Raw genomic sequence first — 27,732 nt, 5'->3', positions numbered from 1 at the left:
CTTTCCGCCATTTGTCATTATAATCATTCGCTTGTTTCAGTCAATTGTAATACTTGCTATCATATTTACTTACTGCATGTTGTCATTCTTGTAGAATGTGTGGAATGTCACCAAGGAATTCCAGGCGCCCAACACCTAAGAGTTCATATAACTACTGAATATGTAAAATAACTCACTGGTGGATTAAACGTTTTACATGCATGGTCTCATCATGTCTCTTCGATTGGATATGAACATAATACTCTATTTCCTTGACAAAGAGTCTATCATCAATTAAATGCCCTCACTTGGACAAGAACCTTTTTGGTGTCAGGGCAACTGAAATATCCACCAACCCTCGTCAAAGAATACACTATGGAATAGAAGGTTGCACTTACTGTATATTACCTGTCACAGACAATAAAACGTGCAATACTCAATCCAGTTTCTTTTTATAAAAATGTAAACCACGAAATTTGAAATCACTAACCGTGAGTGGTTTTTCAACAAAATACAAGGGGAAAGAAAATCTTCAGCAAGTCTTCTCCAAGTTTCTTGAAAAAGGAAAAGCAACCATTCATTTGAAAGAGCCTCCACATGATCTGTTTATTGACAAGGCTGACCCATCAAGTCTCAAGACATTTCTTTCCATTCTCAAACTTGGAGACAAAGAGCTGCAAAACGTCAAACTGGCAGGTCTGGCTCCTGCAAAAGCATCTGACATTGAAAAACCCAAAACTGAAATGACGATTAAACGGCGCAGTGATTATCCCCTGGGAAAACCATTTCCAAGCACACTTAACAAGTTAGCCATCAACAACTGTGGACTGCTGCGGATTGAAGCACGAATCCTACAGATCAGAGGCTTGTCATGTTTAAACCTTGCTGATAATCAACTTTAGGAGATTCCTTGCAGAATGACAAGACTATCAATATTGTCTGAAATAGTGTTATGCGGGAATAGAATCAAGGAATTTCCGCCATCGTTGTGTAATGGAGTCGTAACTTCGTCTTTGAAGCTCCTAGATCTCAGCAAAAATGATATCAAGCTATTACCCAGGGCTTTCTGCAACTTCAAAAACCTTGTTCATTTGAAACTTGATAGAAACCAACTTCACATGTTGCCAGCGAATATTGGAAAAATTTCAAGGTTACGGTTCCTCTCCGTAAGTCACAATCAGCTCACTGTGCTACCATACAGTTAATCTAAATTAAAACTGGACTCAGTGGATGTGTCTGAGAATCCATTTCTGGATCAAAGCAACTGGAATGTTATTTGCAAAGTAGCTGTGCCTTCTTTAAAGGAATGTGCAGGGATTGCTGTCAAAAAGAGCAGGCGCTCATACTGACCGGGTTCCCTCTGCGTCTTCCTGGACACAGTAAGGCAAGGTCTGTGTGGAAACTACTGCTTTACATCTTGTGTGCACTACATCATGATGATCAACATTCACCAGCTGACTCATACGGTGGTGTCTGTGTGTCCATCCCAAAGCCACCTACCCGCAGAGGGATATCTTTGCTCCAGGAGTTGTCTTCAGAGATTACAAAACAGTAAAAGAGGACAGTGGAGATGACCAACTCATGGTGAATACTATGCTCCCAGTACAAAGCTACATTCTAGAAGAGTTGACATAGATTGCAAACTAGTCATTGGAAAGTGGTAGACATTTAGGACTAATAGATGTCAGTAATAAGGCCAATTTAAGTTTTACCCAAAGTTCAAAGACTTTGTTACTTGACAATTTAAGGACTGAACTGTATTTGACTATTCAAGGACCAGATTTATTGACTATTGAGATAGCACTTTAAGAATATTGATTTTCATTCCTTGTCATTAGTTTTCTATAGACTAGATTTGGTTTGTTTGTGTTGTTATTCATTTTGCAAAGGGGGATGTAGAATGTGTGGAATGTCACCAAGGAATTCCATGCGCCCAACACCTAAGAGTTCATATAACTACTGAATATGTAAAATAACTCACTGGTGGATTAAACGTTTTACATGCATGGTCTCATCATGTCTCTTCGATTCGATAATTCTACTGACATACTATTGTATACTGTCGCCGAATCATAGTGTGATATTATTTTGCATAAATTTGTTAATTGTTACAATTCCAATAAAAAGCACAAAGAAAATAGCTTTGGTCTTTGGCATGCGCAAAGAATAAAGTCTATGGCAAATCATATATTCATATATTAAGCAGTTTCGGATTAACAAGTTATTCATTATTCAAGGCGACCATGTTGTATCATCGAGGTCTGTCGAGAAGACCTATTGATCTTGGACGACCACGTAAGCACCCAAGTCATCAGTATTTCATTTTTGGTAGTAAACAGTAGAGACATTGCATTAACAAGTTTGAGGATGACAAAGACGTTTCACTCCCGCCAATCCAGTTGACAGTTATCATACACGAAACACCGATAACCTGACGTGTTCCTGTCAATGACTTTTCACGGAATTTGCGCCCGTAAGAGAGAAGAAATTGTCACCGGAATGGCCTGCTTTGGTTGTTTTATCTCCGAGACAGTTACTTACATGCGAGCGAATGTCTTCGGGGAGAAGATTACATCTTGCGCTGTGGTCATGATTCATTCAGTTACCAAGATGTTACCCTGCGTACGCGGATACCAAGTAACATGCAAGTAATCGAGGTATGGTCTCGTTTACTAGCCTGCACGAATACGTCTCCTTTTTACTTAGTTGAACGTCCACGCACAGGCTCAGTTTAGCTAAGGAGAGTTACTTATTTCAATAGCATTTCCATCATTCCCAAAACCATACGTTACCACAGTAAATTAAAGAAAGCTTCTATCACATGAGGGGAAAATTATGCCATCAAGATCATCATCTGAATACCTCTAAAAAGAGAAACGCTGTGCTTCAATTCAAACTCTTGGGAAGGATTAACTCAAACGAAGAACTCGCTTGCAGGGAAGGGCCGTCACTCCCCTGAGATACCAAGGTCCAACTGCAACTGGACAGTAGACAGCGACAACTTGACTTTTAGTTCCAACAGCAGTTTGTTCTCGAGATAGGGCTGACATGAGTTCTCTAGCAATAGGCCATTTTACAGTTGTGTGTTTAGTGACCTGGTCTTGGATTGTAAGCGAAGCTGGGGTTGACCTTGTTTTGATAGAAACCTCACTGCTTTTCATATGTAAATGCAAACTAGTTAGCATAAGAACAGCATGATCTACATATCCAAAGCAATGAGGTTTGTATCAAAACAAGGTCAACCCCAGCCTCGCTTACAATCCAAGGCCAGGTCACTTAGCACACAACTGTAAAATGGGCTATTGAAGCTGTAATCCAAAAGTGTGCATACTGAGTTGCTTACATATAATTTGTACATGCGTCTATTGTTAACGGAATATAATAGGTGTGCTATCGTCAGGGTGCTAAAAGTAAAGTCAGTTGAAGTGGCTGTACTTTAAATGGCGCGCAGAAGCTTAAAAACTTAGTTGTCAAGCAAGAGAACCTGGTTAATTCAAACTGTTCTAAATTAAATGTTCTTGAACGGGTGCGCAAAAGTAGCGAACAAGGAATGAGTTTATAAGTGTTAAAGAACGGCTCGTGCCACGTAATTACAGTTGACAAAGAAACTCACTTAAATATTCATAACTAAAAAGTTTGGCTATTCATACGCAAAACGGAGCGGATCCGCAAAAGACTAATCGATGACTGACGACAACATACATACTCAACAAGTTTTTCATTAATTCTATTGAATACTCTAGAAACGTAATTACACAAGGGGAATCATTACAAGAGTTTTAATTTAACCAGAACTGTTTTCTTGGAGCAACACCTCTAAAAATCTGCGTTGATTGACCTTAATCAAGTCCAGAACGATAATTGAAAAATTTTCTTGAATAGCTACTATAGGCTTTTACAAATTAGTTTCCCTTTAGTAACGAGCATCACAAGGCAACTAATTCTAGAGAACACCTGATATGATAACAAATAGACAACACTAAATATGAGGTTTTCAAGATCTTTTTAACAACTTAGGCGAATTCTTGAAAAAGATAATAAAAACGAAACTAAGGTTACCATAGCTCTTAAAATTGTACATGTTAAAAACCAATAAACAGGCCTATAACCTTAACCCCTTTAAATATACCTGAATAAATATGAAAGTATTGCTTACAAACATTCGAATTTGACAACCGCGATACGTATATTACCAAAATTCCCCTAATACATACCATTCCTTAAATTTCGACGTCTTCGTCGAGCAAAATTAATAAAGTAACACTTAAGAGTGGCGGTCAGAAAATATCAAGCATTTGGTGGCAGAACTCGTGAAATCAATTTTGCTCATTTTCTGGCTACAAAAAGTCCTTAAGTAGAGAACAAATTCGACGCCTTTAGTTTTCTCTAGGAGCGCCTCACGTTCTAGAAAACTGAGATAAACAAATTTGACCCGCAACGATCCCGAAAGTACCCGCACGGCAGCGTGAAATTAGTATTCTGAAGTGACTTTTCATCGGCAAGGAAAGAAGATCCATGGTATTTTTATACTCGGTATTGACAGAGGAAGTACCGCACGTTTATAGCAGATTTTGAACTAGACTTAAACATTGTTAATAAAAGCAAACAGAGCTTAGGAAAATGTCCCTTTTCTAATTAGGATAAATCCCGCAAAAACGGATAAATTTTAAAGATGGTTTTCGCTATGTGGTATAAGGCCGATTTTTCTTAAACTTTGCCTTTTAAGTAATGTAATGTTGCTCTTGATAATGTATTAAAATCAGCCTGGGTTTTGCATTAAGCACTTCACACGACCGTTTTGAAGTTACCATAATTCGTTTAAAATTCCGACAACGGCTAAATAAACAACCGTTGTTGCGTTACCGTGACAATAAACAGACAAATTTTACGTATACCAAAAAAACTCACGTTAATGTAAACGAATTTCCTTTAAACTTTACATCCTTTTTAATTACAATAAGGAAAAGTCCGGTTTTAGCACCGATTTTTCTTGTTTGCGCTTTGAGATTTTTGCTTATAAAACCACATCAAGTAAGGACCAGCGTCTCGATGTCCATTTCTTGAGTTCGCTCAGGTGTCAGATTGCCAATGAAACCGCATCAAAAGGAAATCTGTTGGTTTAAGTTCTCCCCTAAGGCTATGGTAAAATGCTCGCCGAAATAAAAATCGGAGACCGGTCAAACTTTCCTATTCTGTTTTTAATTCGCTAAATAGTTAGGGTTGCGTTTTACAAATTTCGAAATCACCAATAATCAGTGAATATTAATAATATCACGCATTGGTGTTTACTAAAGCAAAAGGAACATCGACGGTCACAAGTCGTCCTTGTCAATAGCCGATGTAGAAACCGAAATTGAACTTATTCTGACAAAAAAGTTTATCTCCTTCACCACGAATGTTTATCTCCTTCACCTTTCGGAATTGACGATTTGTCTTCGACACCGTTCGTCTCTGGGCATTGGCTGGCATCGAGGTCAGTTTTAATAAGTGTCAAATTTCTCCGCCGGTATCGAGCCATGACAGCCAGGCGCAAAAAGTCGCAAAACTAGAACGAAGACTTAAAAAGATTTCGTGCTATTTGATACGGAAGAAACTAGGACTATTTATTCCAGTTGGTTCAGGTATGCGTTTATATAATTTCCATTACCTTTTATGTATAATAAACTGTAAAAACGTCTGATGAAACACTTTACTTTTTTGCACATTCGGTCTTTTTTAGCATGTTAGTATTCAGATGTATTTTCAGTTCATCAGATGCGGAGAAAGCCGTTAATTAGATTACACGTGAAGTTTTCAGTGTTCTTTATTTATTTACCACTTTTTATTTTTGTGCTTGGCACCCTAGTTCTAGTGCTACTGACTGTGGTGGACAACTTTCTGTTCACCACCTCGTAAAAAGGTCCTTCTATTGACGGGAAAGTAAGACATCGGTAAGTCCTGGTTAGAGCTTTTCGGGCTTGCGTAACATCCATGCTAAAGACTTATTAAAGGAAAGTATTGAAAACTTTTCAATTAAAGGAAAAGAAGCCTGATCCTAGCTCTTAAAAGTATGAAGTTTGTGTCTTCGCCACGCCCTAAAGAGGCCTAATGCTAGGAGTTTTAAGTCTGCATGCACCGTCCTTTAATCTTCAGAACAAGGGAAGCAGCTTATGATGGTCTAAGTGAAATGAAGAGGCTTAAATTAAAAAGAAATAAGGTAATGTATCTAATTAGGCCACCCCCACCCCCCTTCCCCCTCTATCTTAGGAAGAAGTAAATTTTCGCTCTACACTTTAATCAGTGAGTGTAGGTTTTTAAGTCTGTTCCTCCGGTGTATCTTTCGCATTGACGGTTTTTGTTGCTGGTCGCTACGAAAAAGAAAATTCAATAAAGAACTACGGGTATTGGCTATTTGCGCAAAAGTTGTCACAAAGAGTTCGTTATTCAAGATAAGCAGCTGGTAACAAGGGGAGGGGCAGGCTCGAGCCCCGACCCGGTTCCCCCAGAATTTTAAGAAGTGTCAAAAACAATATGTCAAAAAATAAATAATTAAAAAACAGTAATAATATACAACAATCAATCTTGAATTATGATGCTGCAAGTGCCTTTTCACAACCTTTAATAAATTGTTTATTACCTGACAGTTTGCTCCGGTAACATTTGGCTTTTATACAACAGCAGCAAAGGCAGCCGCTTTCTTGTGAATCGGAAATAAGAACCAAAATCCTTATGACCAGATGACCGATTTGTGTTTGTTAGCAGGGAGTTAAAGATAAGACGAGGGTGATGGTAGCGAATTCGAAAACATCATTAAAGAAAATTTGCGTTCTTTTAAACCGCCTCGGCATCGCGATAATTCCAGCTCCCCCACCCCCCCCCCCCTTTTTTTTTTTAATTTTAGGCGAATCTTCCTGCGGACGGATTCTTACTGCCCGATTCCAAGTTCACTGGAAAAAGAGAAAGGAAAATTTGTCGTCGTCTTTTTATGCCCTCCTTCAATCGTGAACAAGTTAGGCAATTTCACGTGGTAGAACGTACAGTGACGGCAAAGGTTCGAAAAGAAATGTACCAAAAGGTGTGATGCAAGTGCCAAGTTATTGTTTTGCTTACTATATCTGCTCCTTTTTTGATGTTCTCAATTTGCTTCCCCTCCCCCTTCCCAGTTGTTTTAGCCTGACTACGGGCCTGTTAAAGGGGGACAAGAACATACCTTTCTTAACATTTAAATCGAATTTACAGTGGCAAATATATCCATCTGAAGTAGATACAAGTTAAAACGCGCCTTTTAACATGTTAATATAACAATGAAAAAAATTAAAAATAATTCGAGCAAAATGCTCCCCCGTCTCTGCTCCCCCCTACCCCCTCATTGGGGTAGAGTTACTGGGCGCAGAGTCTCTGCAGAGTCCCACCCTCACCGGTCCACCCGCCGAGGGAGCTCCGAAAACCTGATGATGCTGAAAACATTATATATAGGACGCGACAGCGTCTTTCCCTCCCATGTGGGACACATTTTCTTAGACGTGCACGAGGCACGGCCTCGTTTTGGTGCGAAGCTTGTTTTCGTCCTATAACGTCATAAAATCACTTTTTTCGTTCACAACTCTGACAGAAGTCTTGAACGCGTAGATTTCTTGACATCTTTTAGGTTGATGTCGATTACATCAAGGATTTTCTTGAAAATGTTCGTCTTAAGGTGGGGGTTCACCTAAAAGCCATTTTCACGCCGCTTAAAATCGGTCAAATGAAAATATCTTGTTTGCATTTCAAGCAATACAAAAACCCTCCATTCATAGCACAAATTAATGATTTGGGGTGTTTTATGAATTTTTGGGTGATTTTTAGGTATATTTGGAAGGAAATAATTTTTCTTGAAGGATTGGTAAAATTAAAAGAAATAAGGAATGTTGAAGATTTAGTGAAGTTTTAAAATTAGAATTTGTAGTTAATAATTAATAGACGGATACCAAGTTAGTCCACTAGCAACCTGGGGTGCTCTTGCGTGGTTGTCGACTGTCTGTTAGTGTTCCAAAAATCATTTTCTTTCTTCTATCCATTCTTAAAACTCTTCAAATTTCACTCAAATTCAGGTAGAGCCCCACCTTAAAGCAATTTTCCCCGTTCCCCACCCCTTCCCTACTGCCTACTGCCATATCTTAGTGACGATCTAACAATTTGCATATTTATTGTCACGCAACATTGTCAGACATGTCTGAATCTTTTCGATTTCTTCTCTTCCCTCGATAATGGATAAAAGGAAGCGAGGGGAAAAAGAAATCTTTCTGATAAAGCAAGATAGGAGCATTATTGAAGGCCTTGAAGCTGTAATTGGCAGTTTGCCCGTCGCGTCGGTTTGTTTGCACTGGCAGTTATTGGATTCCGCCAAACGATGTCGTGGTCGAAATTAGCCAACTTTAACAACCTTTTGTGAAAATCTCAATGGAGAACCCAGCCTGATATTAAGGTATGAAGTACATCAAGGCAATTGTTACTGAAAGCCAAAGTGTGAGAATATTTCGAGTTATACCACATACTGAAATGTGTGCTTGACCTTTGGCACTACATTGCAGAGTTCGCCAGCTGTAAAAATATGCCGCTGGTTTTAAATTGTTTAAATTTGCCAGATATCATTACAAACACAAATTCAATGGTCATCATAACAGACAGAGATTGTCTTTCGATATGAGGAATCCCGATTTTCGTACGCTTCTTCTAAAACAAACGCGGAGACAATTAAAAGTGGCGATTTTCCGGTTTTAAATTCAATCATTTTCTGTTCACAAGGCTTCGATCGATTTTCCTGATTTTCTCAAAACGCAAATGTTTCTGGCCAATTTAAGCCACACCATGATTATTACTTTAGTAAAACCTTATTATGGACAAAAGATGAAAGAAATCGATTGTGCTAAGTTTCGCCAGAAAATTCAGATTTTGCTCGATTTTTCCTGACCGCCGCTCTTACGTTGTTGTCCAAAAGCGGACGAATGTGTGGCAATTCCTTGATGTAGTTGTGGCTAAACATCAATGTATTTAACTGATTACATGTGTAATATTTTAGACTTCGCATAATGCGGTTAAATATAAGCTAATATAAGAATCAGTGGGCTAATATGTCCGACATCTAGTGGATAAATGCGAGTAAGTATTATGAATGGCTTAATAATAAACAACAGCTAAATTAAATATGGTTTGTTTTTATGCGTGCTAAATGAAACGGTCCAAAAACACAATTCGTTTTTCTGTAACGAGAGACTCAAAACTATACAACTTCAGCTAGCGATTGATTCTTCCTTCTCATATATGATCCTGAGTAAGGCCAAGGTTTAAAGTATTAAATACTAGGACCCTGCCCAATATGAACTGGTACATTATTCCAGAGCTGCAAGTAATGAACAAGTAAAACTTGTGCTTGAAATTAGAGTTAGGGTCTGGCTGACTGAGTCTGGTTCCATTATCGAGAAGATTATAGTTACAAGTTTTAACACATGTAACTGAATGAGTCTATCAGAAGAAGAGGGGGGTGAATAGGGGTAGGTAAATCCGCTGATCCGCTAAAATTAATGGCTGAATCCGTCGATCCGCTCAAAAAATCAACTTAATCCGAATCCGCAAATTGTTTGCCGCGTTAGATGATACGCGAGATACAAAGTGACCTCAGTTGTTGTAGTTGCCTTGCGTGGTATTGTGTTTTAGCGGTGAGGATGACTATCAACGAAATATTTATTTAACCAGCGTCTGTATCGAAACAAAATCTTGCAGATACGAGAAAAAAGAGCAAACTTGAACTTCCTAACAACCAAAATCCAAAATCCGGGCCCCAAAACTGGATAAAACGGCGATCCGCTGTGATGATAGGATCCGCAGATCCGTTAAAATTTCGCTCTGAATCCAAAATCCGGGCTAAAATATTTACCAAATCTGCCGATCCGTAGACCTATTCACCCCCCTCGAAGAAGGAACATGTTCGATTCCTAAAAAATATAAACCCTTGTCCATCTTGATGTAAAACCAGTCTAAGTAGCAGGGTACCTCTTGGTCGCGCTCAACGAAATTCATTCCCCAACCGATCGACCCCTCCCCAACTTGAAACCGCTCGGCGTGGAAGAGATTTACCAGCAAGCAGCTTTAAATAGACAATGACACCACCATAGACATATTAATGATCCGGACATTTGATATGCAAAAACGTATTTTTGAACTGTCTAAAAAAAGTACCTTTAAATGCAGATTCGTTAAAAATTTGACGCTGATTGCGATTAAACGCAACGCACAAGTGTTAACAACTTATACGAATACATGCGGTTTGCTTTGTAGGTTATAACTGTAGCTACTGTAAAAGAATAAATAAATTAATTAATTAATAAATAAATAAATAAATATTACGTACAGGTATACCATATTATGTATTCTCCCCTTTTCAAAGAAATTACACAAAAGATTTAGTTTTATTTCCATCTAACAAACAAACTGAAACGCAAATAAAATGCATTCAAAGGCGAAAAAAGAAAAGGAAAACCAAATACGCCAAACTAAATTCTTGAAAATTAATGAGGTATCACCCGGAAAAATTGAATGGTTTCACACCTGTTTAGGTAGGATTCTAGTTTCAACCGAAATAATTCTTTTAAGTATATTAAAATATCCATGGTTATTAGAATATTCATTCCACGCTCTGACGTTGCATAAAAGACCAACAGTTCTTCTTAGTAAATACCGACTTTGAACAAATCCACCGTCAAAATCGAGGCTATCTACAAGCTCTCATCATGAACGACACAGCTCTGTCTGCTAGACTTCAGGAAGAAAATATACAAGCCCCGTATGCATTTAAAGCGGTGCTCTCGGCTGCTATATTTGTATTCGCTCTGGTTTCATTTGTCGGAAATATTCTTGTGAGCGCTCTTTTTGTGAAAACACAGAGCCTTCGAAACAGTACTTACAACTACTACATCACGAGCATGGCCGTCTCAGATCTTCTTTATGGTATTAACCTCTGAGGCCTATTCTTCAGCGGCAGGCTTTCCGTGTTTGAAGTTCGCTTGTCCTCGCTTGGATGTAAGCGGGGCAATTTTATTTGGGTTGTTTCTTATTCGGTTTCAATGATAAGTCTTGTTCTAATTTCTGTGGACAGATTCATTGCTACCGTGTATCCTTTCAAAGTGACCATGACAACTGGACGGATGCGCGCCGTTTTCATCGCCCTGACTTGGATTCTACCAGCAGGAATTCTTTCGCCGTTTTTATATTTTTCCAGAACTGCGGATGAACCTGAAAGGCCTTTCCTGTGTGCCATTGACATTGGCAAAGACGTAATCATCATTTACAACTTGTTAGCCTTTGCGTTACTCTACTTTGCGCCTTTTTCTGTCATGATAACACTCAATGTTCTCATCGTGAAAGCCTTGAGAAGAGCTAATCGCATACATCAAGGCAATAGTCACAGCAATAGAAGAAAACGTTTGAAAAAGAATCAACGGATAACAAAGATCTTACTCTCCATTATAAGTTTCTTCTTCTTCTGCTGGACGGCGTATTACATCTGCGTAGTCCTCTTAAGATTTTTCCCAACAATGTTAAAAGACAGCGAAAAAGAGATGGTTTTTATCTTAATGTACTACCTTCTACCTCTGGTTAGTACAGCCTTCAACCCGTCAATCCTGTTTACATTCAATGCAAACTACCGCCAAGCTCTGAAGGAATGTGTTCGTCTGGTTTTAGTGAAGTGTCGTCCACGTTTCATAGTTGGGGAATTTCAAGTTACCCCCGCAGAGAATCTTGAATTAGAATTGCCGGAAGCCAGCAAAGGCGCTCGATTGAATTCAAAGGAGAAGGAATGTGCCAATGGATCATTAAATGATCCTGGCAGGACGCGAGCGTTTACTCAGTAACAAAAAACGCTCGCCAGGAACAACTTTGTCGATCGTTGAATTATTAAGCTAGAGTCATTCTCTGCGGTACCGTGATTGCTGGAACCAGACGTTTGTTAAAAGAACGTACCATAAAGTATTTGGCCCGGCTTTGTTTGAAGAAGTGACAGGAAGAGAACTAATACTTAAGAACGTATAAATATTCAAGTCTAACAATCGCTAGAGATTTATTCCTTCGTGTTTAGTTAAAATGGAGAGAGACAAGGGAATTTGAACTTGGAATTTGACAGGATCTCTTAAGTGAAAGTTGGAACTCCTTGAGAATAGACAAAACTGATAATGTCTGCTAGCTGAATGCGAGCCGACGGTGATCTCTCCACAACGACTAGTTGAACCCACGGTCCGAGGAGTGCGGCTGAAGGCTGCGACTGTTGCTTTATAAAATTGATTATTGAAGAAGAAAATTAACGCGTTAGAAGAATAGAGGTGAGTGCAGTTTAACATTTTTGCGAAGAGAATGAAAATGAAATGCCTTTCTTGGTATTTGTAATAACGCAATAATTCTAAAAACCCAAAACATATATATATGTATGTTTTTTTTTTTAAGGCTGGCATGTGTAGGTCCGGATTCAACTCAGCAATAAAGCAGCAATGAATTCTTCAAGCCGTATTGATAAAACCGATCTGTAATTTCTCAAAATATACGTTAGAATAAGTGATTCATTTTTTCTTCCGCAGTTCAAATATATGAATTTTCATATATTCACTTTCATCTCATCACCTCTACGGGTATAATACGAATTTTTTCAGGCTTTCTTTTCGCAACTGCTTAAGTTGCGTATATAACTGCGATGATCATTCATTTATTCATCCCTGTCGTAATTGCTTTGCCACCATGACAAACATTGAGTGTTTCGCTAATGTCTTCATCACGTTTATATTAAATTCATTAAAAAAAAATTTGAAAAAACGCGCTTACAGTAGACATATTCTTTATCACTGTACCGCAAACACAAGAACGCCTAGTTGCTTCATGCAACACAATCGTGCTCAATTAATACTTAAGAAAAAATAGGAGAGATAACTGATGCAAATAGATCACTAGAAAAATGAAACGTTCAGCAGCAATAAAATTTCATTAAGATTTGAATATCATTATATAAAAGATAAAGATTGGTTAAAAAAATGAGTTTTAAGGACGACAAGAAAGACGAAAAAAACGTAAAGCTTGAAGATTTGGCATCTAAAAACGCTTCCTTTTCGTAACTGCTTAAGTTTCGTAAATAACTGCGAGGGTCTTTCTTCTCCACCCGCAGTTCAAATTCATGTTTCATATACAGTTGCACCTGTATTAAGCGGTCACCCTCAGGGAATGGCTTAGTGACCGCTAAATACAGCTTGCTCAGAATAGATGTCAAACACAATAAAAATGACATTTTATATAACTTTTGATAAATTTGTGCACAAAAGCGCTCACAACGTCACCTACTTTGTGTAGCAACTGCGTGGCATTTAAAACGTTTTAACAGGTCAAGGCAATAGAAACGGCTTGTTGGAACTTAGTAAAGGGTGACTGCGGACACTTAATAGAGGTGACCGTTCAATAGAAGTCAAAATTGCAGTAATTGAAGGGCGTAATTTTCGGGACTGTGGCAACTGACAGCTTAATTTTAGAGGATGACTGATTAATACGGTGCCGCTTAATACTGGTTGGACGGTATTCATATTCAAATATTGCTTTACATTTGATGTTTACCGTAATCTTTCAAAATAGCAGATATGCGTCTCCAAAGCAATTGTAAAAAGTAACCGTCTTGATGACACAAGGTGCAGGTACTTAGGAAACGAAAGAGAGAATCAATATTCTTCATAATTGACCGGTTGAGACAATAGAGAGATTTCGAATTACGGCAAACGGCAGATTCGAAATTTCACGGCTCAGAACTGAGAACAGCGAGCCTTCAAATATAGGATAAACCTGGTCACGTGGTCATTTCTGTCGTAATTCTAAATCTAATGTCTCATTCACTGTGAAAGGTTTAGAATGTTTCATCTTTTTTTTTATCTCAGTTTTAATCAGTTTGAAAATCATTATTTTGTCGAAAGTTATTATGATTACGAGAATGCTATCGTGTTCACCTTGGAAAAGTAAATGACCGTATTATGTTGTACATGTAAAATGAACTGAAGTCATTAATGATTGCCAGTCTTAACAACTAAAAACAGGTGTTAGCGTTTTTACATTGATTGTTTGGACTGTCGAATGATAGAATTGAAAAGAACAAACAGGGGAAGGAAAATCAAATTTTCTGTACCACTGGATCAGATAAAGCGTGACAGCAATGGTGATACTTATAACTAAAGGCTTGTGGTTTCCACTAGCGACGCAATCATAATCATAAGAGCTAGCTTTTTGTGTCGCTATTTTTTAGTGAGAACGCCTCAAAAAACATGATCATACTGGAAACCTATAAATGACAATTGATACGGCTAAACTATGATAAGAAAATGAACGCTCAATTTTCTTATAATTTCTGTTTATACAATAAAGAATTGAGAAATTGTCAAATACTTGTGAAATGTTCGTGGCTAGTCTGACGCGGCGTTTCGTCTCGGCCAAGAGACTCTTCAGAGACCTTCAGAATTTATAGGCAAACTCGTTGAGCATCACGCCCAAAGCCGGAAGTAAAGAGGTTATCCCTATGTTAACACCCCCCCCCCCCCCCTAACCGAAAAAAAAAAGCAAAAAGTATTTAAGAAATAAAAAAAAATAAGAATTAAGAAAATATATACTAATAAATAACAATGATAAACATTGAGGTACAGTTTGAGTTTGGCTTCAAACGACTGAAAGCTTCCAGTTTCAACTGGAAGCTTAATTATACTATTAAAATGCGTTGTGTGTGGCTAATATAATATGGTTAATACCAGAGAAGCTACTCTGTTGTACTGGTGAGAACAAGATAAAAAACAAGAATGAATTACACTTGAATTACACTTCGCTGGGTCCGTGGGTATTGAGGATACGATATCCTCCCAAACAGTTGTAGGATAAGTTGGCCGCCATTTTGAAATCGTGACGTAATTGCCACTCCATGCGACTTCATGTCTTTCTTTTGCGTTCCTCAAAAGGAACATCTTTAGACTTGTTTTCTACCCGCGAGATCTCACTGGCACAGCTTTTTTACATGCGACGTTATCAAGAGGGAATTAAGCATCCGTTCCGGTTTAACTTCAACAGGTTCCATAATCCGACATAGCATAATAAATAGTGAGATTTAGGACATTTAGAATTACGTTTACGGCAAACGGCAAAAATGACCACGTGACCATGTTTATCCTTCATTTGCCGCTCACTGTTTTCAGTTTCTCAGTAAAATTGAGTAAATTTGCGTTGGCATCAAAGGCCAGAATTATAAGCACTATTCTCATCCCTGTCCTAATTTTTCTCAAGAAAACATAAACGCCAATCTATTTGTTTGTCGTTTGCTGTAAACACGATTCTAAATCTCTCTCCAATGTTGGTTAGGCCAGGATCGGAATGAAAAAAATCATTTTATTTCAACATGTATGCATGCTTTTTTTTCTTGGGAACTAATCCAAGATTACAATATATACAAACAAAACATTTATGAAAACACTGTCGCTGATGCCGACGGCCGAACGTGAAGAAACTTCCTTTGAATTGCAGTTATAAGAAATTTGCAACGCTGCGGGCCTATTTACACAGGACTGAAGTTTGTATAATGAAAAATTTAGAAAAACGTTTCCGTCGTGGCCAAAAAGTGGCTTCCCATGGCGCATCAAAAGAAACAAACTTGTGCCGAAGAAACCTGGAAATACAAGAAAATAAAGTTAAAATCAGAATAAAAAAATGTCCTTCTTTTTCCTGTATCCTTTCTTTGTAATCTTATTGAAACCCCAGATGGAAAGGAAAACGCTTGATAGACGAAACCAGGGTGGAGATATTCTCTGACAGCCTGGAAGCAAAATGAAAAGTGTTTGAAGACCGCTGGTATGTTTTCAGAGGACAAAACATTTGAAAGGTCTGATATTAATATAAAAGAACATTCTCCTATCTTGTATCTTGCTATTCTTATAAAAGTACTGGGGAGAAGTTATTAAAATATCAAGAAAATTCACATTGGGTGATCATATCCTTAATTCTCATAACTTTAGAGGTTGAATAAGAATTGATATTACAAGGAGAAATTTGATACTGATAACTGTTAGGGCTTGAAGGGTTATAATAGATCAAGCCACCCAAACTCGACAACTTTTGGCGCATATACCATCCTAGGCCCCGGTAACTTACCGGGCCCGATAAGTGATTTTGGTGGTAAACGCTTCTTAACAGAAGTCAATTTTTGTTTGCTTTGAATACTTGATTGTAATTGTAATTGTATGAAAACGTTGGCCAAGTACCATGTCTGTAATCAGTGTGTAATCGGCGAAAAAAAACATTTAAAGATATACTTATCGGGCCCGGTAAGTTACCGGGAGTTTCGAGAAACGGGCCGCTGGCCCCAGTTGTTCAAAGGCTGGATAACTTTATCCAGTGGATAAGTCACTATCCGACAGTTTCAATATGTGCAAAGATTTTCAGTATTTCCCCCTGCACAAGCGAATATGAATACTCTAACCAGAGCTTAGTTGGGGAGTGTACGAAAACCTTGGACAACATTTAACAGGAAGTATAGTTTAGAGGCTAAGGGGTGCCTTATCCAGCGGATAAAATTATCCGGCCTTTGAACAACTCGGGCCAGGTCGAATGTTTTTGGGTACTCACACAAAATTTCACAAAGAGTATTCGCACTATTCTTTCCTCTGTGCAACGGTGATTTGAAGGATTGTTTCCATTGCGAAACTCTGCATTCGTTGTCAACATTGTAGTGACGAGGAACCAGAGGCGGACTCAAACTCAAACAGTTATAGATAGCAAGACCAAGCACTTTATTTTTGGCGTTAAAATATGACTCAGTATCACTTTTTTAAAAAACATTTGAACGCAGCTTTGCAAACTGTCCAAAGAAATTTTGATCAGAGTTATAGTCAGCGTTCATTTTTAGTCTTTCTCCTTAACCATTCTCCTTCAAACCACACTCAGATGTGTGGTTAAATACTGCTTACAAGTCTTGAACACTTGTAGGCTTATAATCTGTTCCCGAGACTTCTTTCGGCTTTGTAAAGCGTGGAACAAGAATTAATGTCTATCACCTCCAATACTTTTGGCTGTTCAGAGATGTTTTAATTCGAATTATATTTGCCGTCAAAAAGTACAAACCAAAATTGAGTCTTGACGCGCGACTCGTTGCGCCGAATCGCGGCTCAATTTAGTTTGAGGACAAAGAGGAAAGAAGGCCTTGCAGACCTGGGTAGTTGCTTCTTAGTGCCTTTTTTGTGAACAAATGAGAAGCGTAAGTAAACTCACCTTCCACTTGAAATTCAAGCACATCTAGTAACGTCAGAATTTCCAGGAACCGATACGAGGTTCGATAATGAGGAGGTGTTAGGCCCTGATACAGGGTGTGAGGCCGAAGTCTTAGACTTGAGGAAATACAACTTGCCGTCAATAAGAGCGATGTCTTTGGTTATAGCGATATCCCTAAAGAGACAAGCAAGAAATTACTGAAGACGTCATGCATGATGGTTACGCGAGTTTTATGTACGAACAGTTTTTAATTGTGATTTCGTTTCTCATTAAATATGTGGCCAATACGTCAAGCTTTTGTATACAGATAAGTAAACCTGAGTATAAACTGGTTACGAAAGGCACAAAAGAAGTTGATAGATTAATAATTAACATTCGACTTTCCCAATCAGTGCTTTTACACAACTTAGTAACACAAATTGGCCATTTCCGAGCTGCTGTGAACCTCATTATGAAAGCCAGGATAAGTGCAATGCTTTTCATATGAAAATAAGTTTTGGTTGACTAATTTCCAGAACAAAAACTTTGCCCTTAGCCTCGTTTTCATAATGAGGTTCACAGCAATTCGGAAATGGCCTATTTGTACGCGTTAAAATCAGAGACTACACTTATCATATTTAAGGCATGCAAACTTATTTATAACACCCACATTTAGAATTCCCCGACTTGTGCTGTCGGTCGGGTTGCTGATCAGTACGAGTATAAATGAGGGCTTTTACAGCGAAGAAGCGGTGAGAGTATTCTCTCGCAATAAAAGCTAGCATACCTTAACACGCTGAAGCATGGTGGGCGTCCTGTTTTCTGCCAGTGTCTCTTACAATAATAACACAGGCATCCCATCTGAGGGTTCTGCTCATGATCAATAACATTGTGGCCGCAGATCACATTTCTGACAAATTTTATGTCCCATGCAAATTTTCTTAGTTCGGTTTGAGACTTAACCGTTTGGGCGTCGATCCTAAGAATCTGAAAACGAAAAAACACGTAATTTTTACTCAGGTACAGTTGACCAGTACTACGGTTTTAAAAGAAAGGAGAGGAAATTAAAGAACTTCTGCATCAAATAGTGAGACTCGAAAATTTGGTGGTGGAGTAATTTTTTTGCGAAAAAAAAAAAAAAAATTTGCACAAACAGTTTATCGCTGAAATTTTATTTTGCAATAATTGAAAACAATCGCAAAAACTGAAACCCGCAAAACTTTCACGCCATTCTGCAATCAACCCAAAAGCCAACATTTCTGTCGTTGGTTTGTCCCGCTCAGCATGCAGCTGAAATACTACACCATTTTCACTGTCACTACAACCACTCACTGCCTTTGCTGAATTAAGTTATGGGAGGGGAGATTTTGCAAAGATAGAGGGTCGTAAGACAGAGAAAGGAAAGGTAAGACTCGTCGCCGAAGGGGAGGTGGGTGGGTAAAAAAAACATTGTGAAATCCCAGAACGGCGTTACTTGGCGAGAAGGACCAAAGAGCAGTGGTAGGTTGTTTAAATAGGCAGATGAAGTCCCACGAGACACGGGTCGCAATGACTTTAAAACACCGAGGCGTTACAAACATGCCAGCGTTGCACGCAGGCTAGTTTCGTAGTTATTTAGACAGTGAGAATAGTGAACACCCTGGGTGCTTGCCATTTACATGGAAAACCCGGAAATTCCAGTTGGAAAATCAAATGGTACGCATCATTCCATTTGGAGTACTTCTGAATTTATGGACTTCTGGTCAAAGTGATGCACTTGTATTATTCCTTTTGAGATTTACAGCGGATGTTCATACATTTTGCATGGTATCCATCTTCTGCTAAGACGAGCTAAATCATTTCGTATTTATGCCGAAAATTTCCATCCGGGTGGTTTGCGTAAATGGTAAACACCCCCTGTTACTTTTCCTTTGAAGCGCATTTTTACGCTTTAGTAATTATTTAGCCTGCGAGAGCAAACGCCTTTTCTGGCTTTTGTTTCATCCGCCACGAAAATAGCTCTCTTCGCGACCGGTGAAACAAAATGTCGGAAAGGTTAGCCAGCGTAGCAAGCGTGTCCGTGGGTTTGGTGTGTTTTTCGATGTTTGACCGCGCGAAAATTGGGACCATCCCTGCGTACGCGCGGTCAAACGGCGAAAAATTCATAAAACCCCAAGGAAACGCTTCCAACGCAGGCTACGGAAAAGGCGTCTGCCTTCACAGGTTAGTAATAGACCCTTCTCCAAAATGGCGGCAACAGATTTGAATGAATTTACAGACGTTTGAATGACTGGGGGTATATCTCATACCCCCAGTCATACAAACGTCTGTAAATTTCTAATTTTTCAAGTTACATTTTCTCAGCCGATATTACACCTGATATGCTGAAACTTTGCAGGGTTACTAAAGTAAAAGTGCTCTTGAATTTTCGGCGGCGATTTTGGAGAAGGGTCTATTATTTTATATCTGTTTTGTTTTATTTCATTCGCCCACACTTACCTTTCGCTTTTGCAAACACTTGGCATTCAAATTTCTTGTCCGTTCATCTGGGTTGATTGTTGAAGCAGCAATTTGAATTCTCCCTTTAAACGAAGGATTTTTCAACTCATGAACCATCTCGTTTATGACCTTGTTCCGTTCCTTGATCCTTTTTTCAGCCTTTCGTTGACTGGCGCCAGGTAAAATGACTGACTGAGCAAAAGCGATTTCCTGTTTGAGAGAAGAGTGTTGTCTGAGGGCGGAATCGGCCGGAGGCGCCCATGCTTTGTGGATTACACGACGACGGGAAGCGCATTTCTTGTCTCGAACGCGGTCAACTTTCTCATCCATAATGATCGACTGAAAGACACAAGAATTAAGGCGATGATAATTGAGTGAAGACAACTTCATAATAAAGCGAAAGGTCATTGAAAATGTCAGAGATTTTCGTTAAAGTGGGTAGAAGAATCCAGCACTGAAGTCCTAGCATGGACGTGTGACTTCACACGGGCATTGCATGAGAACTTAACTGAGTTTCAGTGGATCTTTGCATTGGTTAACACTTCCATCTGGTGTATCTATCATTTACATTTACTACATTTTAATATTTTATCAAGACTGTAAACTTATAGGGGAGAGCCCCCTCCCAGGTTATAAGTCCCTTTAGGCACGGCTGAAATTGTATTATATTGCATTGAATTGTTTTGTGCCGGAGAGACGTTAACCAAATAGAAAGCAAAGCGGATCTACCAGGATTTCTCTCACAACGTACCATGCAGTATAGAAGATCAAATCTAAACGGCCTGCCCAGTGCATTGGAGTTGAAATTTAATCCCAATCCTTTTCCCTGACAATATTCCTTACCTAACTGATGGCTGACCAAGGATTCATATTCTTCCTTTATATATATTTTAAACATCCTTTGATACACCTAGCTCTCATCTTCTTTCCAATTCAACCAGTTTCAGCTATTAATGCATTTTGTTACCAACATTACCTTCGCCAACACAATGCTCTGTTCCATGGATTTCCCGGTCCTTTTCATTTGTTCCTTGATCACCTTTCTTTTCTCTCTGCTTTTCCCCAATAAGCCTCCATTATCCATCATTATTTTAGAAGCAGCCTTCTTCAGATCACCTTGGAAACCAGATGAGCGTCCCCCAGATGTGAGATGCTTAATGAAGCGTCTGTTGCCAAGTGCCTTTCGTCCACCAATCAGGGATTTTCCTGAAGATTCAAATAAATATGGTCAAATTTATAGAATTTTCTTCACATAATTGCACAATGTAACCCTGACGCTATCATCATTGTTCTCTTGTAATATTTGTTTACCTTGTCTCAATTTCGTGGTAGCTGACAGTGGTTTCATTGGCGGAGGCGGCAGAGGTGGTTCATCTGAAAATGAGACAATGAAATTGACAAATTTACGTCAGATTTCTTGGCGTATGTTCTCTAATTGATGATGAAATGTGTCCCGCCATTGTCTAAGTTGCTATGGATCCACTACACGAAAGCACGTGACCACAGCAAACAAATGGCAATCCTCGGGATTCCTGCTCATCACAGATTCCCAGGTAAAGCGTAAACTGACAAACATCCTCATCTCCCTTCTCCAGGCACTCCCTTCTGATAGTCGTAAAATAATAACTGTATTTTTTCAAATCCGTTTTTATCGATTAGTACTATCTTTCATTACCTTAAACTTGGCAATGTGTTGCGTTAAATTAAAAAAGGTTTCAAAATCAATGGTCATTACATCTCCGTTGAGGAAAATTATGGACATTAAATTCAAAATTTGTTGAAAAGTTTACCAAAAATACCAAAAGTCCGAAATTAAGGGCAGCAAATACAAGTGCTGTCAAACCACCCGCATATGTTCTCTCCTCCCCGCTCCCCTCTCCCCCCTTCCCCTCCCCCCTCCCCCCCCCCCCCCCCCCTCACACACACACTCACACACATATTGCGGCTCAGTTGATATTGGTAGGTGCAATATATTTTCAAATCTTAGGCGGTTCAAATTTGTAGACAACAAGGACGTGAGGGGATTCTGGTTGGAAAATTGCTCGCTCGTTTTATATCGAAACCCTTGGATGTGTCAATCAACTCACCGCAAGAAACACCAGGCCCTGAAGCCATCAAAGATTCACATCCTTTGTCAGTTGCTGTCGGTTCCGAAAATCCTTTGCATCCTTCATCCTTACTAACAGCTGCCTTCACATCAACGTCAGGGTTTTCAGTTGGGAAGATCATTTCTCCAGATGAACAATAGTTTTCACAAACTAGCGCCCTCTTTGAACATTTCTCGTCTTCAATGGTAATTACGACGTCACTCACTGGAGGAACAGGTGTTTTACTCAATTCGGCTGAAGAATTAGTGATTGCGGTCTCCGTAGAAACAAAGCGAGTCAACTCTTCGGGCACAGTGGGAGAGGTAGAAGAGTCCGTCAGAATTGAGATTGAGCATTTCTCGGCCAACGTGGAAAAACCATTCTTTGATTGAGATGCAAGAAGAGTAGACCCGGATGTGGAGCCTTTAGATGACTCTGGTAATGTATGACATTCCCGAGGGTATTTCCACACTTCCGATTCCGCAGGCACGGAAGCTTCCTTCGGCGGCGTCCACGACTGTTCAGACATGACTGAACTTCCAGATGGGCATAGCAGATGGATCATTTCTGAAGGCGTCTCGTTGATCATCCAAAGGTCGTTTATTCTCGCTGTGTCAGTTGCAGGAGAGACTGTCATCAAAGGAGTGGATCGTGGTGTATCTGTGATCGTCCAGACTGCTAGAGCGTGTGTTGAATGGTTACCGGACGTTTCAAACTGCTCACAGGGAACATCCCCGTTGGCGTTGGTATTCGATTGTGGCGTGTTGCTTGGCGTTTCGCTCCTGCTTCCTCTTGGTTTTTTCTCAAATATGACTTCCTCGTCGCTTAGCTCTTCACCAAAGTTAGTCATTGACGGAGTCACCAGCCCCAGTTCAGCATCACGGTTACGCCGCAGAAAATTGTCCTTACACCTCCTCCTACCAAGAATTTATTCATTCAAGATTAAGATAAAGAAGACAAATCGATGAATCATTTATCATCGGCGATGACGTCTTAATTTTAGTGCTGCTCGCACGTAAGTATAATCACAGAGAAGATAACAAGAGCATATGCAGGCTAAGTTTCCTGAAATGTTTGGGCTAAAATTCGAAATTCAGAATAGCAGACGACAAAGTTCGAGAGAACGCACTTTGAGAAAATCTGGTTGACAAGTTCTGACTGCTTTTCGTTTTTGAATGCTTGTGCATATGATTGGGCCTGCATCGTACTGGTTTGCAGTTACGACGCAACGACGCAAGATTAAGCACAAGTAAAAGAAATCGTTTCCATTTGTACGTATGCATCCTTCGTTGCGTGGAGAAGCGGTGGTGAGATGGTTAGCACGTCAGACTATCGGTCTAGATGTTTCATGCTACAGAAATCCGGCCTTATGGACCATGACAGTTCGGCTCGAATACGACTTTACCTTTACCTTTGCGCCGTTGCGTCACAGATGTAAACTGGAACAACGCAAGCATAAGCACTAGCACAAGAATGACGCAGTTGTAAGCACTTACGTTGCTCCGGTTTACACGTAGGTTTCCTTATTTTTTTTCTTGTGCTTGTGTTCATGAGTGTAAACCAGACATTAGAAACCGTTCACTCCGGCGATTTTTGACGCGATTTCAGGGTAAACTCCCAATGATTTCAGTGCAACTCGTGGGAGCACAAATTAAGCCTAAGTTGTTTTGTGGGAAGCGTCAAGGCGCATTAGACAGCTTTTCTTTGCCAACATCGCATGCATTATGTCCTCGTCGTATCATAAAGCTACGTCAAATCTCCGTAAACTCGTTGAAAACGGCCGGCAGATTAATACAGGCAAGCAATTTGAAATCGCAATTAAAATCATGAACCTCTAACCTATAAGCTACCAGAGAACAGCCACAATGATCATCTTCATTATCATTTGCACCAGAACAAGCTAGAAGCTCAACCTTTTCGGAGACAGACGAACATGAAGTCCTATTTCTTTCTAGTTTATAGGAAACAAATTAAAACAACTCGAAGAACTTACCACAGTAACGTCCCAATGGCCAGCAACACCATTGATGCTGCCAACAATCCCATCACAATAGCTGCAGCAGTATTCGGAGAAACATGCTTTTCGTCCTCGTCTTCGCCTCCGTCTTCCTCTGTACCGAGTTTCTTTTTCTTCTTAAAACGGTTTGTCTCAAGCAATTCTCCTTGGTGGTGTATACTCCAACGAATCTCGGTCGAAGCTGTCTGCATATCCGGACGTACAGTGGTGCTGGTGTGTTGAACCGTTGAGGTACCATGTACTGCTGAAGGTCCCTCTTGCGTTGTCAGCCTGGATCTCCCCCGTGACGGTGGTTCATCCGTGCCACCTTGGAAAGAGCCTTTGCCGGTGCCGTTTTCACCACTGTAGTTTTCACCGATTTTTTCCGAGTTACTATCACTTTCATTGGAAGAATCGGTTGGGTTTAGGCTGTCTTCGTGTCGTACTGATGTTGAAACATACCTTGATGGCCCAACTGGTTCTGAGCCACTTCCGGAAGACCCCTCACCCGAACCGGAACCTCCCTCGTCGTCGTTTTCGTCAGCAGTCTGAGAATGACGATGGATGTTAACAAACGAATCTGTTCGGTTGCGGCCATGCCGTTCCCTTGGTATCACTGTTGAGGCATTCCTTGATGAGCCCTCGTGTGTTACCATCCGGGATCTTCCTCGCGACGAAGATTTCTCTGTACCATGGCCACCTCGGGAAATGCTTTCACGGGTATTTTCTTCATCAATGCTACTTTGGCCATAAGCTTTCTCATTACGGTCGGTTGCTATTGAAGGACCTACTGGCTTGAGGCTCTCTTCCTGTGACATCGCTGTTGAGAAATGCCTTGATGACCCCTCTTGTACTTTCATCCCGAGTTTCCTCCGTTCATCTAAACCACCTCCGGAAGATCCTTCCCTGGTACGTTCCTCAACATTCTCGTTTTTGCCTATTTTCTCCGCTTTACGATCAGATCCAACAGAAGAATGTTCTGGGTGGAAGTTGTCTTCCTGTGACAAAGACGATGAGAAATGTCTCGATGGCCCCTCTTTGGCTTTAACCCTGGGTTTGCTTCGTTCATCTTTGAAACCTCCGGAAGATCTTTCATTGGTACCGTCTTCACCACTGTCGCTTTCACCAGTTTTCTCCGAATTACGATCGGTTTCAGTGGAAGATTTGAGGCTATCTTCCTGTGACATCGCTGTTGACAAATGTCTCGATGATCCCTCTTTTGCTTTTATCCTAGGTTTTCTGCGTTCACCTACGCCACCTCCGGAAGATCTTTTATTGGTACCGTCTTTACCATTTTTCTCCGAATTAAGATCGGTTTCAACGGACGAATCGAGGCTGTCTCCTTGTGACATCGCTGTTACGAAATTCCTTGATGCCTCCTTTTGCACTTTTACCCTGGGTTTTCTCAATTCATCTGAGCCACCTCCGGGAGATCTTTGGCGGCTGGTACCGTCTTCATTACTCTCGGTTTTGGCAACAGTTTCCGAATTACTATCGGTCTCAGTAGAAGAATCTGATGGGCCATGTTCTTCTGACTTATTCTGCTCTCTTCCCCTGATATTCGCCCGCTCTTCAGGGCTACCTCTGGAAGATTCTTCGCTGGCACCATCTTCTTCATTGTCGTCATCGACGATAGTCTCTGGCATGCGATTTCTTCCATGGGCCGACCTTGGTGACCCGTGAGTATCCTCCTGTTGTATTTCTTTTGGATCGTGTACATGCCTTTTTGACTCCCTAAGTCTCGCTAACCTGATATAATCACGAGACTGGGGCTCCTTTCTGGTTTGTGAAAATGTTTCCTGAGTAGCTCCTTCTACACCATCCTTATCGTCTTCAACAGAAGACTTCCCCTGTCCCGTTAACCTGAGGTTAAAACGTGACTGGATTTCTCTTCTGGTTTTGGACGACCTTTCCGGAGAAGCTTCCTCTGCAACATCCTGACCGCCTTCTATAGCTTCCGCTTGATGATCACTTTCATAAACAGAATCTAGTGGATCGGTGGTTTCTTCTACATATAGTGGAGTAAGCTTAAACCCCGATCTAGCAGAATCTGTTTTGGTTCCACGCAGCGGGAATCTATTCAGATGGTCTCCATCATATGTTGGTTGTGCCGTGATAAACGGCAAGTGCTCCCGAACTTTTCCAGTAGTTAAACCTGTGGCAATCAATGTAACAAACAATATCAGATACCTGACAATGGCATGATTTATTTCTAGGGTTTCCTTACCTCTTTCTTTGGCACGTCTTTTTAATCTACTTTCTTTTAAATAAGTAGGATTTCTCAAGTAAACTGTGTTTATTTAGAATTTTCCCGCTAAAGAGCTTTTTCCTTCCTTCGTGATTTTCATGAGATTTCTTTTGAATGCGTTTTCACGTGGCAGTACAAGTAGGTCAATACCTTACTTCAGAACATTTATTCAGTACCCTGAGGTATTACGGAGGCCTGTAACTCTTCAACTGCGCTAAAGCCTGCTGTAGAGATATTTCCCAATTTGATCGCGATCGAGCAACGCACCAGGGACGTTTATAGTTTGTGCAGACATCCGTAAGGGCCGGCTTTCGTTACTTTTAAGGACTCGCGCTATATAAAGAAAACACTTTTTGTAACTTTTAATGCAAGTGCGCGCTACTTTTAACACTGAAGAAGGGTTATAAACCCGAAATGTCCGTGTTTCTTTCAAAACCATTTTTGACGCTTTTTGATATTTATTTTCATCTTATATAGAGAAAACACTGTCTAAATGCAAGCGCAAAATGGCGTGGCTATTTATTTAATACGCGACATTATTAATGACAAATTGATGTGAAATGCACCCGCAAAATTCAACTAAAATTCGACTAAAATCAGAAATTTAAAAATTGTAAAAGAGCGCAGTCTTTCAAAAGTGAATCAAAAATGTCAGAAGGATAATGTGCCCTGTACCGGATTTCGTCCAGATGTAATGTTACAACATCCACGCATCTGTTTGAAATCTGCTTTCCACCCCCCCCCCCCCCACGAAAAAAAAAACTTAAACGAAAATTCATCTAGCGTGATCAAGCAGCGCGAGTCCCTTAAAAGTAACGAAAGCCGCAAGGGCCATCTTGTACATGATACCGAGTCCATCGCTTAAAAAAGTCACGCTGAAACAAATAAAATTTAAGACAATCGGCTTTCTTACCTTCGCTGAGATTGTTCCCAATTAAGAAACAAAGTATAAGCGTGTTAAAAAACTTTTTTCTCTTCATTTTACAGCTCTGCGTAAACGCAAGCGTCCACACTTCGCCATTTCGAGAAGGAAATTAAACGATTTACTTGTCATCGTCATCAATAATGGATTCGTTAATGACGTCATATTAAAGCGCGCGCGCGGACAATCTCGTTCCCAGAGCCCGCGGACTAGGGTAACCTTTGTAAATTCCATTTTTTCCCAATCGAGATCAGTCACACCTCAAATTTTTCTTTGAAATTGGCGCTGTTAAACTTTTCTCTTCCTGCAACAAATAGTGCTCGCGGGCAGATATGCTTGAATATTTTTGCACTTAACTGAAGCTATTGTTTATCCCTTTTTCAGAGAAAGAAACACCACTTCTCAGTTTCCGTCATTTTTTTTTTTAATTCATAAAACAAAACTGGGGTTGTAATGTAATATTAAGATATCGGTTTTCAAAATAACACCTCTGGCTTGGTGCTCTTAAAACAGAGCCTTATACATCAAGTATGATGAGATCAGTATTTAAAGGGTGCGATTACTTCAGTCGGGTTGATTCGGTTTGCCATTTGCCAAGATCTCGGCATGTCTATTAAACACAACAAAATACAACGTGGTGGTTACATGAGAACAGCCTGGTTAGCCGGGATCCACGCAAACCGGGCAGAGATTTTTCCATGAAAAACCGTTCGACGGAACAGCCCGGCTAACCGGACATGCAATTTCCTCACGATAAAAATTGGCA

The 27,732-nt window shown here is 40.0% G+C and overlaps 1 protein-coding gene and 2 pseudogenes across 1 annotated transcript; 2 read left to right on the top strand and 1 right to left on the bottom strand.

Annotated features, from left to right (window-relative positions):
* LOC146481488 (leucine-rich repeat protein 1-like) overlaps nucleotides 1–1,689 on the top strand; it is a 3,656-nt pseudogene extending 1,967 nt beyond the window's left edge.
* An 8,933-nt stretch (nucleotides 1,690–10,622) lies between these two features.
* LOC146481487 (substance-K receptor-like) lies at nucleotides 10,623–11,920 on the top strand (annotated as a pseudogene).
* Nucleotides 11,921–15,409: 3,489 nt separating this feature from the next.
* LOC146481486 (uncharacterized) lies at nucleotides 15,410–27,114 on the bottom strand. The gene is made up of 9 exons (XM_085108236.1): nucleotides 26,958–27,114; nucleotides 23,794–25,951; nucleotides 21,801–22,717; nucleotides 21,025–21,087; nucleotides 20,690–20,919; nucleotides 19,714–20,052; nucleotides 18,023–18,222; nucleotides 17,257–17,430; nucleotides 15,410–15,658 (listed from the first exon to the last, which is right to left on the bottom strand). The coding sequence occupies exons 1-8, from the start codon at nucleotides 27,022–27,024 to the stop codon at nucleotides 17,271–17,273; spliced, it is 4,134 nt and encodes a 1,377-aa protein (XP_084964362.1). The 5' UTR covers nucleotides 27,025–27,114; the 3' UTR covers nucleotides 15,410–15,658; nucleotides 17,257–17,270.
* Between the last annotated feature and the right edge of the window lie 618 nt (nucleotides 27,115–27,732).

This window comes from Pavona decussata, unplaced genomic scaffold (genome assembly GCF_977016875.1).
Source record: "Pavona decussata unplaced genomic scaffold, jaPavDecu1.1 SCAFFOLD_49, whole genome shotgun sequence".
In the NCBI taxonomy this organism is placed as follows: domain Eukaryota; kingdom Metazoa; phylum Cnidaria; class Anthozoa; order Scleractinia; family Agariciidae; genus Pavona; species Pavona decussata.
Note: the sequence above shows the minus strand (reverse complement) of the source record. Positions and strands in the feature narration are given on the sequence as shown.

Excerpts from the sequence above, each read along its gene's own strand:
- LOC146481486 (XM_085108236.1), bottom strand. The coding sequence starts at position 27,024 with ATGAAGAGAAAAAAGTTTTTTAACACGCTTATACTTTGTTTCTTAATT. Across the intron at positions 22,718-23,793 it reads GCCATTGGGACGTTACTGTG|GAGGAGGTGTAAGGACAATT; the intron begins GTAAGTTCTTCG and ends AATTCTTGGTAG. Across the intron at positions 17,431-18,022 it reads CCATGCTTCAGCGTGTTAAG|GGATATCGCTATAACCAAAG; the intron begins GTATGCTAGCTT and ends TTGTCTCTTTAG.